The sequence below is a fragment of the Pseudophryne corroboree genome, chromosome 3 (genome assembly GCF_028390025.1).
Source record: "Pseudophryne corroboree isolate aPseCor3 chromosome 3, aPseCor3.hap2, whole genome shotgun sequence".
In the NCBI taxonomy this organism is placed as follows: Eukaryota; Metazoa; Chordata; class Amphibia; order Anura; family Myobatrachidae; genus Pseudophryne; species Pseudophryne corroboree.
The window spans coordinates 483810551-483828837 of NC_086446.1; the positions used below are offsets into that span (position 1 = coordinate 483810551).

General features: G+C 43.3%; 1 protein-coding gene across 9 annotated transcripts in view; it reads left to right on the forward strand.

Annotated features, from left to right (window-relative positions):
- RAB11FIP4 (RAB11 family interacting protein 4) overlaps positions 1 to 18287 on the forward strand; it is a 123531-nt gene that overhangs the window by 92437 nt on the left and 12807 nt on the right. For 3 of the 9 annotated variants that reach the window (XM_063960858.1, XM_063960861.1, XM_063960860.1), the window contains 7 exons: positions 10518 to 10741; positions 11015 to 11197; positions 11362 to 11496; positions 12205 to 12240; positions 13873 to 13972; positions 14315 to 14418; positions 16408 to 16548. In XM_063960858.1, coding sequence (XP_063816928.1) covers positions 10518 to 10741; positions 11015 to 11197; positions 11362 to 11496; positions 12205 to 12240; positions 13873 to 13972; positions 14315 to 14418; positions 16408 to 16548 — 923 coding nt within the window. The other 6 variants (XM_063960862.1, XM_063960866.1, XM_063960864.1 and 3 more) reach the window with 6 other exon arrangements.

Consider the following 18287-nt stretch of genomic DNA (forward strand, 5'->3'; position numbering starts at 1 on the left):
GCACACAATTTAGTGGAGTAATGAACAGACCCTGTCTCGAGCTTACAGTCTAGTGCAGCAGCTCCCAAACTCAGTCCTCAAGGCAGCCTAAGGCGTGTATTCAACTGATGTCCAAAAGACGGCAGTTTCTGATTTTTTTTTTTGGTCGAATCAGAATTCGACCTATTCAATGGAGCTACCGTTTTTCCGACTTGTCGGAAAACACATGGATTGGCGGAATAGCCGCGGATCCACGTGTTTTGTTGGATTTGCGGCCAAATCTGACAGGTTTTAGTCCCGTTTTCGACAATGTCAATCCTACTTTAAAAAGAAATCTGATTGCCCTTGTCAAAAATGGGCAAAACCAGTCGTATTTGCCCACAAATTGAATACTGCATTGTCGGGGACGGCATTTATTGAATACACCCCAAAAGGTCCAAGTTGTAAGGATAACCGTGCTTGAGCACAGGTGACTTAATTAGTACCTCAATTTGATGCGCTTAGCCATTGATATCCTTAAATCCTGGACTGTTAGGGTGCCTTGAGGGCCAAGTTTGGGAACCACTGGTCTAGTGGTATAACGCCTGTCCCAAGTAGATTACAATATGGTTTAATGCTCAGACCAAAATCAGTCCCTTTTTTTTCAGCGTTGTCAAATGGTTTCCATAGGCCTCTTTGGGCACAGTGAAATCTTGCATCATCAAGCTTTAAAAAGCAAAGATGGTATTACTCCAGAGGTTCTCAAATGTGGTCCTCAAGGAACCCCAACGGCTAAGGTAAGTTTACCCATGCTTGGCCACAGGTGACTTAATTAGCACCTCGGTCAACTTGATTTAATCATCTATGCTGAGCCATGGATATATCTAAAACCTAGACCATTGGGGTGCCTTGAGGACAACGTTTGACCACCTCTGTTTACCCTGTATTCAGCAATGGGGGACCAGCAAAATAGGACTTTTTTCAAGGGCTCTAAAAGGAGTCCCGGCATGGTAAGTACAAGTGAGAAGTGGTGATACAGATTGTTCATAAATAGACCACTATACCCATTACGTGTAATATGCAACAATAAATGTAACTAAAAAGTGCCCTTAAGCTGTGTACACACTAGACCAGTTGTTCCAAAACTCTGTCCTCAAGGACCCCCAACAGATCACAATTTGCAGGTCTCCTCACAGAATCACAAGCAAAACAATTATCTCTCCGACTTCCTCCAAAATTCCAATGTTACCTGATACACAAATGTCTCCCAGCTAATTTTCCAATGACAATAACCAGAGCTAAATGAGTTTGTTAATTGACGTCATGCAAAGGTGTCTGTGATATCAGTTAGTGAATGCAGCCCAAGTTACTGCAGTTGGAGGTGGGACGGATAGGAATAAACCATTGTACTCTGTGAAATAGGACAAGATGGGAAGTGACTGAGCTGCGTGTCAGAGGTGTATTTCTAGGTTAGGTTAGCTATTTTTAGACTATCACACCTAGATGTCCTATTCTTCCTGTATTAAATGAGTTCATGTAAAAGCTGCATCATCACAATGATCACTGTGCACCTGGTATGTGCACTCATTTCTGAGCCTCCATGTGGTATTTATTAGTGTCAAATCATACCCGACTGCCTCATCTTCTGCTTTTCCCACTTGCTACTTTTATATTAAAATGTAATTTTACTCTTCTTTTTTTTTCTTTTCTTCCCAACATCTGCTAAATTACCTACAATTAAGGCCATATTAAATGTCAAACCACTAATTTTGGCCACATTAAAGAAACTGGGAAATCAGAAGCAGCTTATTCTTAAACTATAAAAAGGTATCGGGTAATGTTTATATAGGTTTTGATACTGCTATCTTGGCAAGCATTCCATCTTGAGAAAATGTGTGCCCATTAAGTGATCGAGCAGTGATATTCAGATATCCTGGCTTGCTAGCTATCTACAACAGCTGATTTAAAAACGCATGAGAACCATTTACCAGGACAGTGTATCTAGGTCAGTTGTTCTTATACACCAGGGCCTGTGGATCTCCAAACTGGAGCACAGGTGAATAAATCGGACCCCTCCCCCAACACTATAAAAAAATACCTGTGAGGAGATCTAGAAAACATGTCTTGCTGAGGCAATGATCTGGCAATTATAATAATATTGACTCTGTAACATAACATAATTCTAATATAAAATAGCAAAACATATGTATTATTATACTGGGGGTGCTATTATATACACTTGCGCCAACACAATTGTATGCACATCTAGTATTCAAATAGAACTGGGATTGTTCACCATTTAATACATTTATCCCAGGTAACTTCAATAGTAATTCATGTGGGGAGTTCTGGATCAAAGCCCTTATTTTGTTACTGAGCGTAAGGACTTCTGTTGGAGGGTCTGGAAACATAGTAAGTGGAAACACTGTGATGCACATTGGCTGTTAGTGACTAATGGGGCAGAGTCACTTAGTTAAGAGGAATTTAATCACTATAACCTAGACTCAGAGTACTGCACAGTACAGGGCAGTCCTGCAGGTCCCCAGATTACCATGCAAGCCTGCAGGAAGCTACTGAGTCAGCACTAATGTCCAGGAATGTCCGCCAGACACTGCCACTCTGACAGGGGAGCACTGCAATAAAGCTCTCACCTCTCTCCTCTAATGGTACAGTAGCGGTTAGCTGTCCTCAATATGCAGCACTAGCTTTTAAAAGATTGCCCAATTTTCCATATTGGCATTTTAATTTCTCGTTTAGTAAGATGTAATTGTCAGGGTCTGTGTTTTGTTTCCCCCCCCCCCAGTGATTGTGCCTGTATTAGTATACTTTATGTTCCTAAATGTTCTATATGTATAAAACCCTCCTATCTAGTTATCAGAATATGCATCAGGGATGTGAGAGCTGATTTCCTGTGGTGGGAGAGGCCTGTGGTTACTGAATGTGATTAAGCCGAATTACTGGAAAGAATGTTTGTTAAAATACTTATCTCCTTAGGTTGGTGCCTGGGAATGGGGTGCCCATTATGTTGCCATAAGTCTGCCAGTGTTGCAGGGTTGTGTCTTTTTTAGCAGACAGTTTTCAGGCCAGGTAATTTTAGTGGTTCACTAGAGTTCCCTTGAAGAGGAGTTACTACAGCTGTTCCTGGAGTCTTTTTTTTTTTTCTCCAGAAGCTTGACTAGAAGACCTGTGCTTCACTACCTGCCTGCTGAATGGAATATTTTAAAGTACTCTAGCTTGGATTACTAAACCTGACATGTTGGGGAATATGAAGGAAGGGGCTTCACACTATCCTAAATCCACCCCACCACTATGTGTGCTCCATCCCCAGCTAATACCCTATAGGGCAGAGTATGGATTGCATTAGTAGAAATCGGGCACATTTTCCACATTAAGTTTGTCGTTTAAGGCACATATGTTGCTCAGGGCCCCACAGCAGTCACATAGGCTGTTATTGCTATAGTTACATGCTTCCCCAGATGATGGCTGTGATAAATTCCACCCTCTTTGTGCTTCCCCAATGAATTATTTCCGACATAACAGTTTTAGATGTATGATGCTATCCCTTTTTAAAGAGACATATGGGATTATTCAGAGTTGTTAGCAATTGGGCAAAACCATGCTGCACTGCAGGTGGGGCAGATATAATGTGCAGAGAGAGTTAGATTTGGGAGGGGTGTGTTCAAACTGAAATCTAAATGTCAGTATAAAAATAAAGCAGCCAGTATTTACCCTGCACAGAAACAATATAACCCACCCAAATCATGTTACATCTTCCCCACCTGCAGTGCAGCATTGTTTTGACCAATTGCTAACTTTTTTTCTAGTTTGCTAACAATTCTGAACCCCCCCCCATTATGTTATACATACATTTAAAAGAATAATGGTAGTGTATTTTCAGGGGCCTGCAAGCCATATATTACTAATGTCTACTGTATGTAAAGGTGCATACACGCAAGATGCTATTATGAACGATTTGTCCATTTCCGATCGATCAGAATGACATTGTTCAAATGTCCAGTGTGTACACATGATGCGGATGCGTGCACCAGCGGATCGCTAGCGACAGCCTCAGATATTTTCTACATGCTAGAAGATCTGGGACTGTCGCTAGCGATGCCATACTGCAGAATGCAGCATGGCCCCTCTACAACACCTACCCCACACCAAGACGCCGTTACTCGTCGCTGCCGGCATTGTAAATGTACTTGGCAGTGCTGGCCACGCTGGGTACTCATCGTCTCATGTGTATCCAGCTTAAGATCTATCCTGGTGGTTCATATACTATATTGTCAATCATACATTTTCGTACACGGCTATAGTGTACAAATTGGCACCTGGGCAAACCATGTTGCCATTCAGCGCATTCAAAAATAATTTTTGTGTGTGCAGGGAATATACTGCCTGCTTTTGCTTTATACTTGGGCAGCACAGATGGTGTAATAGTTAGCATTATTGCCCAACAGCACTGAGGTCATGGGCTCGATTCCCACCATGGTCCTAACTGTGTGGAGTTTGTATATTCTCCCGGTGCTCTGGTTTCCTCCCACAATCTAAAAATGTACTGGTTCCGGCTGTGTGGCATATTGAGGCAAGATGTATGAGGACACATCTGTAGAGGGAGTTGTAATAAGCTGCTTTAGCTGTTCCTGCTTCGCCTCTTATCAAGGTGAACCAGGAAGCAAAAACTCCCCCCTCCGATGCTCTATGTCTTACCTCCTGGCTGGCCTCACTGCGCATGTGCAAGACCTTGCAAAATTTTGTGCGCAGCCGGAGATCCCCACCGAAGCCAATATTCATAATGTTGGCATGAGAATGTTTACATGGTCATCATGTTAATGTTGACCATGCTGACATTTATCATGTAGACAGGTATGAAATGTGTTAGAATGCCAACATTTCATCATGGTAGCCCAGTGGTGACTTACCTTTTTCTGGCAGCTGCATCGGCATCTTTAGGGTCCAGGAGTCATGTGACCATTATTTCCCGGCCAGACCACCGAACTTCTGATGTTACAAAAAGTATTTCTCCTTTTTCCCCAACCCTAAACCCTACCCCTAAGCCTCCAACCAGTCCTTAACCCTAACCTTCCTGCAGCCTAACACTAATGTTTACATTGTGTTGTTGACATTATGACTACAACCCAATCTGCCTAATTTTCCCAGTGGCCAGTTCTAAGGGGATCGGTATGAAATACCTCCAACCAAAATCCCGACGGTCGAAATCCCGACAGCAATTGACCGATGGTCAAAATCCCGACATGGACAAAGTACCGACATTTAAAATACCGACAAGATCAAAATACTGATATTGAAAATGCAGACAGGTCAAAATAGCGACATGCGTTTTTCGTTGTTTTTTTGGTGTATGTCGACATGGACACCATATAAGTGTACCGCTGAGCTCGCCATGCTTCGGGCACGGTGCCTTGCTGCGCTCGGCACACTATTATATGTCCCTTCCAGGTCCACTGGGATGGTAAGGTATGGACAAGTCTGTTTCAATGAAAAAAATCATGAAAAACTCATGTCGGCATTTTACATGTCGGTATTTTGAATGTCGGGATTTTGACCGTCGGTCAATTGCTGTCGGGATTTCGACTGTCGAGATTTTTAATTGGAGGTAAATTGACTGCATCCCAGTTCAACGTGCTGCTGCTGTCAATCTCTGCCATCTTGGCCCAGAAATGCATGTGATTCCCAATAAATCTAGGGGCAGTACAATATGCTTTCATGCAGGATGTTTAAACCTTCATCATTCATAAATGACCTTTTCATGACCCTAGTTTCCTCCGCTTTTAGTCCATGGTGGAAGTTTAGGTGGCTTCTAACACGAGGACTGTATCTGAGAGATTGAATTTACAGTCTGCATGTGAGTGGGACAGTGTTCTTTGCTATTTCTCACATTCAATGAACTCTCTCCCTTCCAGTGCCTGTGGTTAGTAATAATATAATGTGTTAATTATGGTGTTTCTGTAGGAGTTGATGCATCTTGTTTACCATCAGTGAAGAGTTGTAACAGGCACACAGATAAATCTGACATGACTGTGATGCAAGGCTACACTGCGCTGACATCTTATGTCATACACAGGGGAGGGGAGTGCATTGGCATGTTACAGGACCCATGTGACTGAGGTGTGTTTGTTTGCTGACGTCTGTTACTGAATGTATGGATGACTGTATGGCACAGTTATGTCATGCTTTAACTCTTGAAGAGGTGTATGTAGAAAAATGCCACGCCTCCCCCAGCCCACATACTTCTATATAGAAGCATTAATTGACACTATTTGCTGAAATGTGCCATTACGTACTGTCTTTGTATTACAGGTTGAGTATCCCATATCCAAAATGCTTGGGACCAGAAGTATTTTGGATATTGGATTTTTCCGTATTTTGGAATAATTGTATACCATAATGAGATATCATGGTGATGGGACCCAAGTCTAAGCACAGAATGCATTTATGTTTCATATACACCTTATACACACAGCCTGAAGGTAATTTTAGCCAATATGTTTAATAACTTAGGGGTACATTTACTAAGCAGTGATAAGAGCGGAGAAGTTGCCCATGGCAACGAATCAGCACTGAAGTAACATCTATAATTTGCATACTATAAAATGATACAGAGCTGCTGATTGGTTGATGGGGAAATTTCTCCACTGGCTCACTTTTCCGCTCTTATCGCTGCTTAGTAAATGTTCCCCTTAGTGCATTAAACAAAGTTTGTGTACATACACACAATTAATTTGTTTCATATGCACCTTATACACACAGCCTGAAGGTTATTTAATACAATATTTTGAATAATTTTGTGTACTAAACACAGTTTGTGTACATTGAGCCATCAGAAAACAAAGGTTTCACTGTCTCAGTCTCACTCAAAAAATTCTGTATTTCGGAATATTTGGATATGTGATACTCAACCTGTATTTACTGTATCACCTGAGGCATTGTATAATGCAGTGGAGGGATCAGTACTAAATGCCGCCGGCCGGAATCCCGGCGGTCGAAATCCCGACGCCGGAATCCCGACCACACAATCCCGTCAGGGGTGGCGAGCGGAAAGCAGCCCCTTGCGGGCTCGGTTCGCTCGCCGCGGGCACGGTGCCTCGCTACGCTCGGCACACTATTATATTCTCCCTCTATGGGTGTCGTGGACACCCACGGAGGGAGAATATGTCGGGATTGTGGCGGTCGGGATTCCGGCGTCGGTATTTCGACCGCCGGGATTCCGGCCGGCGGCATCTTGACCGCATCCCGCAGTGGAATGCCATGTGATTTAACATGTTTTTGGGTGACCGATGTAAGTTATTTGCTGCGAAGAGAAATTGCTAAGTGTGGGGTGACTTCATGTCAGTGAAATGGTTACATGTATGATGGTGACAGATTTGTATGCTGGTGTTTCACACTCACACCTATAGACATTCGTATGTAACCCAGACTCGCCAACTCCCCTCAGAAATTCTGTATAAATAGCAAGTGCAATGTTATTGTGGGAGCAGTAGATGCCTGGACCAGACTCCCAACAGATACAGTAACAAAATAGAGTAGGAATTTAAACAGGTCTATGTTTTACTTCATCCCATCTATATAGCCTGCATTGCTGAGGCATTTAAACAATTTCTCATGTTTATGCCAGAGAGAGAGAGAGCAAGATAGATATCTGTATAGATAGATTGCATATTTAGGGTCCCACAGATATTACAGGATCACTAAACACTTACTACAGGTGGGGTACACAGGGAGAGATCGGTGCTTCAGTTCTAAGAAATTAAGCACGGTTCTCTCCATGTGTATGCCCATAGCGATAAGCGCTATTGCTGACTAGATCTGGCATGCATGCATTCCAAATCTAGTAGATCGCTCACTTCACTGCTGTGTGAAGTGAGCCCCCCCCTCGCTCAGCACACATCGCGCTGAGTGGGGGGAGAGGTGTGCTGAGCTGTCTGTGCTAGATTGATCAGCACACATCTTTCTGTGTGTACGGGGCTTACTACCTTTATCCGCATGGACAGGAGGGATGAAGCTAGTTATTAATTACGGTACATCTTGGGGAATTGGAGTGTAATTTAGTGAAGGTGGACTGTAATAAACTTCATATCATTGTGTCTGAATGTACTTCGGTGCAGATTATGGGGGTAATTCAGACCTGATCGTAGCAGCAAATTTGTTAGCAGTTGAGCAAAACCATGTGCACTACAGGGGGGTAGATATAACAAGTGCAGAGAGAGTTATGGTGTGTACACACGGTGAGATATTTTCTTACGATCTTGACTATATAGCCAAAATTGTAAGAAAAGTTAGTGCGGATCGCAAGGTGAAAGTCACCTTGTGATCCCGATTCGATGCAGATGCGCGGTCGGCATCGCAAGCCTAGATAGACTGTGCAGGCAAATCAATTTTGACTATCTCTATAGAAGAGATAATCAAAATCGCACATAGTCAGTATCGCAAGCATAGTCATTATGTGCTTGCAATGCCGACCGAGCCCCTGTCGCATAGTGAGAATCGGGCTGAGCCCAAATCTCACCGTGTGTATGCACCTTTAGATTTGAGTGGGGTGTGTTCAAACTGAAATGTGAATTGCAGAGTAAAAATAAAGTAGCCAGTATTTACTCTGCACAGAAACAATATAACCCACCCAAATCTAACGCTCTCTGCACATGTTATATCTGCCACACCTGCAGTGCACATGGTTTTGCCCACCTGCTAACAAATTTGCTGCTGCGATCAAGTCTGAATTACCCCCCCATGGGGGTAATTCTGAGTTGATCGCAGCAACAAGTTTGTTAGCAATTGGGCAAAACCATGTGCACTGCAGGAGGGGCAGATATAACATTTGCAGAGAGAGTTAGATTTGGGTGGGTTATTTTGTTTCTGTGCAGGGTAAATACTGGCTGCTTTATTTTTACACTGCAAATTAGATTGCAGATTGAACACACCCCACCCAAATCTAACTCTCTCTGCGCATGTTAAATCTGCCTCCCCTGCAGTGCACATGGTTTTGCCCAACTGCTAACAAAAATCCTGCTGCGATCAACTTGGAATTACCCCCCATGTGCAGTGCAGGGGATGAGGCCGATATAACGTGCAGAGAGAGTTAGATCTGGGTGGGGTGTGTTCAATCTAAATTGCAGTGTAAAAATAAAGCAGGCAGTATTTACTCTGCACAGAAACAATACAACCCACTCAAATCTAACTCTCTCTGCAACTGTTATATCTGCCACACCTGCAGTGTACATGGTTTTGCCCTACTGCTAACAAATTTGCTGCTACAATCAAGTCCGAATTACCCACAATATACGCTGGTGTTATACAGAAGGTATACTGTATTAAAGTGACATGAGTAATCTCACTTTATGGCTCCACATACTGATGATGTAATTGACATATCAGGCAGCTTTCGTCACAGAACACTATAAAGATAAATTCGTTTATAGGACTATATATCCAGCAGTTATTAGGTTTGTTACATACAGGTTTGAATTGTCATCTCTCCTGACATAAAACAGTGATTCTTATAACATCTGGTTACAATTCTAGTAATACTCTGCTAGCATTTTAACAAAAATTCCCCTCTTGATTCCCCAATACAGAGAAAGGAGGAGTGTCCATGACTATTAGTGTTTTTCATTTAACATAAGAGGAACAGGGAAGTTAGATGTTACTTAGAAACTCGACTTTTTTTCATCCAATTTCCTGTTATTTGAGACCTGTTTTATATTATTATGTCTGTATTTGAGTGTAAAGGTTCATTTATTAAAGGGAAAAGAAAATCGTCATTTTCTGTATATACATTTGTCATGGGGCGCCATTTTTCTTTCTCGTATACAGATACACTAGAGTGGGATCTGGGTGTAGGCCCGAGGCGGACACTGGGGCTAGAGCAGAGTGTAGGCCCGAGGCGGACACTGGGGCTAGAGCGGAGTGTAGGCCCGAGGCGGACACTGGGGCTAGGGCGGAGTGTAGGCCCGAGGCGGACACTGGGGCTAGGGCGGAGTGTAGGCCCGAGGCAGACACTGGGGCTAGGGCGGAGTGTAGGCCCCAGGCGGACACTGGGGCTAGGGCGGAGTGTAGGCCCCAGGCGGACACTGGGGCTAGGGCGGAGTGTAGGCCCCAGGCGGACACTGGGGCTAGGGCGGAGTGTAGGCCCCAGGCGGACACTGGGGCTAGGGCGGAGTGTAGGCCCCAGGCGGACACTGGGGCTAGGGCGGAGTGTAGGCCCCAGGCGGACACTGGGGCTAGGGCGGAGTGTAGGCTCGGTAATGTATGTATAATAAAACTCATTAGCAGGTGCCAGGTGGCATACTTAACATGAGTTTCTGTTTGTAGTGAAGCAATGATAATATGGTCTGTTTTGAGAGCCACATTTGCTGCAGTTATCCAAGTCTGCAGAGGGGGAAATTAGACACTGACTAATCCAGTGTGGTTAAGTAACCTGAATTGTGTGTGTATGGGCTTATTTTTGCTCCACAGACAACTATATTATATAATATGTTTAAACTTCTTTGTACTGGAATAGTAAACCTCTAACCCATATTACTGTTTGTGTTTGACAGCGCTCTGACATACCAGATGGGATGTATGTGGACACGGAGGGTGCGTACAGTGACTCTGAGCTATTCCCAGATGAGGAGAGTATAACTCTCGGGCAGCAAGATGTCCACCAAGAATCCGACCAAGACAGTGCTATCGAGAGTGCCCAGAGTTCAGAAGCTTCAGATGAGTGCCGGAGTAATGGGAAAGATGAAGAACTCCGAGGGCTTTACCTCCCTGGCAACCCGTAAGTGCTTGAATAAATGCACTAGCAAAAAATAAATCAATAAAATATTTATTCAAAATGTCTAGGTAATTAGTGACCAATAATATACTGCTTAGTTAATATGGAATAAACGCTTGCAGAAGCTTTCTGGTTAGAGCATCTAACGGGACATCCTGAGTGAATGGCCTTCAGAGTAAACATGGATGTTTAGTAAAATTAGTTCAGTTGACGACTTGGGTATGAGAAGAGTAATGTGATATTTGTTAACATTTTCTATGTTTCCATTCTTCTCAGGAATCTTCTCAATCCTTCATCTGATATTTCCAGCCACTCAACAGCTTCCCTGCTCAGCAATGAGGAGCAATTTGAGGACTATGGTGAAGGCGATGATGTGGATTACACCCCCAGCAGTCCATGTCCTGATGATGAGAGTAGAACAAATGCCTTCTCTGACCTGGGCTCCTCGGTCTCCTCCAGGTAGCTTTGGCTTTATGGTAGTATATGATTACTATGCATTGAGGTGCAAGTTTCCTTTTCCCCTGGACGGGGATAGTATGACACTATTTTCCGTTAGAGGTGTAGTTCTTGTGCCCTTGCTCCCATTTGGGTAATTAGTGAAACCATCTCTCATTATCGCACAGTGCTGGCCAGACTCCGCGTAAAATGAGGCACATGTACAACAGTGAGCTACTGGATATGTACTGCACACAGTGCTGTAAGAAGATCACCCTGCTCAATGACCTGGAAGCAAGGCTAAAGAACCTCAAAGCAAACAGGTAAGCTGTTGATGCTGGCCTGGCCAGACAGTCATTCCAGCAAGGTAGTTCACATGTCCAGAACTAATCCACATGGATTCCTTCGATATGTCACCGGTGGGCACTCGCATGAAATGAGGCAATGGATCCTTTTGGTGGCATGTGACCGCATAGAATGATAAATAAGCAAATCTGCGTATATTTACTTGGGGAAGGCAAACCACCACTCCACTGGTATATATTCAACAGGGGTCTGATTGTTATTTATATAGTGCACACCTATCCTGCAGTGCTTTATAGAGCATATTTGACCATTCCCATCAGTCCCTGCACCAATGGAGCCGTACAGTCTAGGTTTCCTGCCACATGCACACACATACACACTAGGGATTATTTCTATCAGGAGCCAGTTAACCTACCAGTGTAGGTTTTTTGGGGGGGATTGTGGGACGAAACTGGAATACCTGACAGAAATTCATTGGGAAAATATACAAACTCCACACAGTTAGGGCTGTAGAACTGATCAATAATAATACAATGAATATGCTGTCTAAAAGGAACACATTCCTCTTAACTGGCTGAATCTTAAAGTTTAATGTTGGTAACGGATGTTACACGTTATTAGATGTAGCCTGTATATCTGCCGATGCGGTCATGCTGACCATGAAGGTATAATTAAGTTAATTATTTGAAGATTAATTTGTTTTTATCTGTGTTTACCACCTGCAGCCCCAACAGAAAGATCTCCAGCACAGCATTTGGAAGGTAAGGCCCTTCTTGCTTAGAAGGAATTGTTTTGCATTAAAACAACCTGATCAAAAGTTAATGCTGTTGCATTGGGCTGTGGGTACCATCCCTGAGGATTACCCTTATTACTCTAAAATTGCAACATTCTCTATAATATTCAGTTATTATAATATAATTTATAAATACAAAAATAAATAAAAGCATGTTGGTAAGCTAAATGATGAGGCATAACTTAATGTGTAATCACTGGGAGCTGGATTAATGTGAAAATATAATGAATGATTGAACATGTGTTTTACATAAGGGATAATGTGAGTATGTTGGACATGGTAGTTGTTCTAGGTGGGAATGTTAAGGATGTCCGTGCTGGTAAATGGTGTAGTGGATAACAGAGGGAAAACTTAAGGGCCAAAAGGTAATGAATAGGGAAATATTGTGATAGATTGTTTTCTGGGAAATACTGGTGGAATGTCTGAATCACAGGGGTGTTAGATACAGCTGGGTAGACGGTGGCTGGAAGGTGGTGCTGAACACCTAGGGGGTAATTCAGAGTTGATTACAACAGCAAATTTGTTAGCAGTTGGGCAAAACCATGTGCACTGCAGGTGGGGCAGATGTAACGTGCAGGGAGAGTTAGGTTTGAGTGGGTTATATTGTTTCTGTGCAGGGTAAATACTGGCTGCTTTATTTTTACACTGCAATTTAGATTTCAGTTTGAGCACACATCACCCAAATCTAATGTGTACACATGGTGAGATAAATCTGTGAGATTTTGACTATATAGTCAAAATCTTATGAAAAGTTAGTGCATATCTCAAGGTGTTGGCAGCTTGCGATACAGATTTGATCCCGATGCACGCTCCCGTGGGGTCGGTATCGTAATAAGGGTGTGTACACACGTTGAGACCGCTGCTATGTTCGATTTTGACCATGAGATTTCCCTTGAACTCCCCCAGAGCCCAGATAGCTCAGATTGTACAGACTTTGACTATCTGTGCTTGAGATTTTGTCTATGTACGATTTTGACTAAGTGCCAATTTTGACTATACTTTGTACTAGATTGTACACTAGATAGTCAAGATTGACTTGCCTGCACAGTCTATCTAGCCTTACGATACCGACCCCACGGGAGCGCGCATCGGGATCGAATCTGTATCTCAAGCTGCCTAGCACCATGAGATATGCACTAACGTTTCATAAGATTTTGACTATATAGTCAAAATCTCACAGATTTATCTCACCGTGTGTACACACCCTAATGCTAGATAGACTGTGCAGGCAAGTCAATCTTGACTATCTAGTGTACAATCTAGTACAAAGTATAGTCAAAATTGGCACTTAGTCAAAATCGTACATAGACAAAATCTCAAGCATAGATAGTCAAAATCTGTACAATCTGTGCTATCTGGGCTTTGGGGGAGTTAAAGGGAAATCTCATGGTCAAAATCGAACATAGCAAGGATCTCACTGTGTGTACACACCTTAACTCTCTCTGCACATGTTATATCTGCCTCCCCTGCAGTGCACATGGTTTTGCCCAACTGCTAACAAATTTTCTGCTGCGATCAACTCTGAATTACCCCCTTAGTAAACTGTTGTGTATGGAGAATTGCTATTGGGAGCCGGATAATGGTATTCTATCATTTGCAGGCAGCTTTTCCACAACAGTAATTTGAGCAGCAGTAATGGCAGCACTGAGGACTTGTTCCGTGACAGCATTGACTCCTGTGACAATGACATCACTGAAAAGGTGAGGACTTCCTTGTGATTGCCACTGTGTGTTTATACGTATCTAGTGTCTGCAGGTACAACACAGGAAATGTCTGCTTTATTTGTATGTGTCTTTATTACTTTATGCAAGTTCAAAATATGTTTGTGTGTGTCAATGTAATTGTATAAGTTTCTTAACAATTACTGTCCCAAGCATTAGGCAGTACCTGTGCTTCTGGTAGATTATCAAAATCCATTTTTATGAATTGCCAAATAATAATCAGGCTCGTTGCTGCCCCCTGCTGGCTTCCTGAAAGCAGCAACCTCTATACAGCAGTAATACAAGTCTGAGTACTAAGTAATCTTTGTGTCCCCATGATAGGTCAGCTTTCTCGAAAAGAAGGTGACCGAACTGGAGAATGACAACCAGACAAATGGGGATGTCAAAAGCAAGCTGAAGCATGACAATACACAGCTGGTACACAGGTAAGAGACTGACATTGATAATATATCAGTAACATACAAGTTGTACACATCATATGGGTGTGGTATGCGACACCGGGATCCCAGCAGCGGGAATAGTCCATGTTGGTAGACATGCCGACCGTCAGGATTGTGAGGGAGTGGGATGTACGGGGAGGTTATGTGGCTGTCGGTCTCTTGATCACCGGTCACATAACTACATCCCCATCATATAGAGGGGAACTTCCATTGGTTACCTGCAAATGTGTTCTTACCATGTGCTGTTTTTTTTCTTCTTCTTTCTTACAGCATACTTCCACCTATTTCTGTAATGTGTACCCCCACTGATTGTACAGCCTGCCAGCGGCAACCTACACAGTGCACCCCAGATGCTTGTCTCGGATGGTTCCTCCGCGGGCAGGATGTACGTCATGTGGATCTTTCAGTACACTGTATATCATACTACTACAAAAGTGTCAGTTTTCCCATATATGCATTGGTTCCTTGTATGGCTCACCACCCACAGTGTAATCTTCGTAGTGCGCCCAACATGGCTGCCTCATCTTGTACGCTTGTGGATGGAATGATAAAATACATGGACCTGACCGTTTTGTTGGGACCCTACTTTGAGCATTAGGACTCTGCAATCACCCCATTTGTGCCATCTCCTCTATGGTTAGACTATTCCACCCAGGATAATCCTACGCAGTGCGCTCAAGGTGACTACCTCACCTGGTACCTGTAAGGGTGGAATACACAACATGTAGAAGTTATTACCCAAAATGCTTGCACCAATCCTGCATTATGCTTACTGTGCGCTCTAGGTTTTGTGTGACTTGTCTATTGCTGTATTATGTGTATTGTTTTTGATGTTTCTAAAGCGCCTTAAGTCCTGTTGGAGAAAGAGAGCACTATATAAATAAATATTATTATTATTATTATTATTATTACCATTAATAAGAGCACTCATGGTATGGTGTTATTTTCTTTAAGATGAGGCAAAACTACATATGTCTGTTCTTGTGCATGTTCCTTTCATTTCCCAACAAAAGCATACACATAGGTGACCAGATTGTCATACTACAGAATACTTTTCCATTCAAGTGGGAAACCATCCTGTATGTGGGTGTGGTATGGAAGGTAGATAGTAACTAGATCGACAGTGTCTAGGTCGACCACTATTGGTTGACAGGGTCTTTAGGTCGACAGGTCAAAAGGTCGACATTAGTTTAAAAAAAACCCATTTGGTGTCGTTTTCTTCGTAGAGTGACCGGGAACCCCAATTAGTGCACCGTGTCCCCTCAGAGTCCACGTGGATCGTGAAGTATGAAAAGGTTCAAAAAAAGTGAAAAAATCATGAAACTCATGTCGACCTATCGACCTAGAGACCCTGTCGACCTAGTTACTGTCGATCTAGATAGTGTCAACCTAGTTACTGTCGATCTAGAGACTGGATCCCCCTATATGTATGCTCCAGGTTTTCCAATACTAAAGCATGATGCATACAGGTTGAGTATCCCATATCCAAATATTCCGAAATACGGAATATTCCGAAATACGGACTTTTTTGAGTGAGAGTGAGATAGTGAAACCTTTGTTTTTTGATGGCTCAATGTACACAAACTTTGTTTAATACACAAAGTTATTAATAATATTGTATTAAATGACCTTCAGGCTGTGTATATAAGGTGTATATGAAACATAAATGAATTGTGTGAATGTAGACACACTTTGTTTAATGCACAAAGTTATAAAAAATATTGGCTAAAATTACCATCAGGCTGTGTGTATAAGGTGTGTATGAAACATAAATACATTCTGTGCTTAGACTTAGGTCCCATCACCATGATATCTCATTATGGTATCTAATTATTCCAAAATACGGAAAAATCCGATATCCAAAATACCTCTGGTCCCAAGCATTTTGGATAAGGGATACTCAACCTGTAATAAGTCTTGTGTTTTATAGAGAGAGAGAAAATGACCTAATCACTGAATGTTTCATGCCTGCAGAGTACATGAGCTGGAGGAGATGCTGAAGGACCAGGAGACCAGGTCTGACCAGATTCTGGATGAGGAAATAAAGCGTCACAGGGAAACCTATAGTAGACTAGAAAAGGAGAAGGGAACAGAGATTGAGCTACTGAATGCCAGGTAAATGTCTATAGATTGAAAGTCCTCGTTATGATGTCTGTGATGGTATATTTCTGTCTCTGGCTTCTTGGGTGGCACCTTGTGGCCATCTCTCTACCCATTGGATGAAATATTTTCCCATGGGCCTAATTCAAGGTAGATTGCAAAATCTTCCTCTAATGGGCAAAACCATGTGCACTGGGGGGGGGGGGGGCAGATATAATATGTGCAGTGAGAGTTAGATTTGGGTGGGTTATAGTGTTTCTGTGCAGGGTAAATACTGGCTGCTTTTTTTTACACTGCAATTTAGATTTCAGATTGAACACACCCCACCCAAATCTAACTCTCTCTGCACATGTTATATCTGCCCCACCTGCACTGCACATGGTTTTGCCCATTAGAGGAAGATTTTGCTTTTGCAGTCAATCTTGAATTAGGCCCCATGTCCTGATTATCTGATGTTGTCTATGGGTTTGTTGTAGAGTGTGCTATATGGAGGCTAAGTCTTTGGTACCGTAACTTACCTGTGATATACCTTATTCTCCATGTAGCCACTGCTGGAAGAAATGAGGTTGGCATGTGAATGCTACTTTAGTCCTAGCAATCATTCATTTTTCTTCTCCTTCTACAAAGAATGGCTTGGTAACCTACATTTCTCTGACGTCCTAAGTGGATGCTGGGGACTCCGTCAGGACCATGGGGAATAGCGGCTCCGCAGGAGACAGGGCACAAAAGTAAAAGCTTTAGGATCAGGTGGTGTGCACTGGCTCCTCCCCCTATGACCCTCCTCCAAGCCTCAGTTAGGTTTTTGTGCCCGGCCGAGAAGGGTGCAATCTAGGTGGCTCTCCTAAAGAGCTGCTTAGAGTAAAAGTTTTGTTAGGTTTTTTATTTTCAGTGAGTCCTGCTGGCAACAGGCTCACTGCAACGAGGGACTTAGGGGAGAAGAAGTGAACTCACCTGCGTGCAGGATGGATTGGCTTCTTAGGCTACTGGACACTAGCTCCAGAGGGACGATCACAGGTACAGCCTGGATGGGTCACCGGAGCCGCGCCGCCGACCCCCTTGCAGATGCTGAAGAGAGAAGAGGTCCAGAAATCGGCGGCTGAAGACTTCTCAGTCTTCATGAGGTAGCGCACAGCACTGCAGCTGTGCGCCATTGCTCTCAGCACACTTCACACCAACGGTCACTGAGGGTGCAGGGCGCTTGGGGGGGCGCCCTGGGCAGCAATGAAAGTACCTATGCTGGCTAAAAATACATCACATCTAGCCCCTGGGGCTATATGGATGTATTTAACCCCTGCCAGGTTGTCAGAAAAACGGGAGAAGAAGCCAGCCAAAAAGGGGGCGGGGCCTATTCTCCTCAGCACACAGCGCCATTTTCCTACACAGCTCCGCTGCTAGGAAGGCTCCCAGGCTCTCCCCTGCACTGCACTACAGAAACAGGGTTAAAACAGAGAGGGGGGGCACTTATTTGGCGATATTATTATATATTAAGATGCTATAAGGGAAAACACTTATATAAGGTTGTCCCTGTATAATATAGCGTTTTGGTGTGTGCTGGCAAACTCTCCCTCTGTCTCCCCAAAGGGCTAGTGGGGTCCTGTCCTCTATCAGAGCATTCCCTGTGTGTGTGCTGTGTGTCGGTACGTGTGTGTCGACATGTATGAGGACGATGTTGGTGAGGAGGCGGAGCAATTGCCTGTAATGGTGATGTCACTCTCTAGGGAGTCGACACCGGAATGGATGGCTTATTTAGGGAA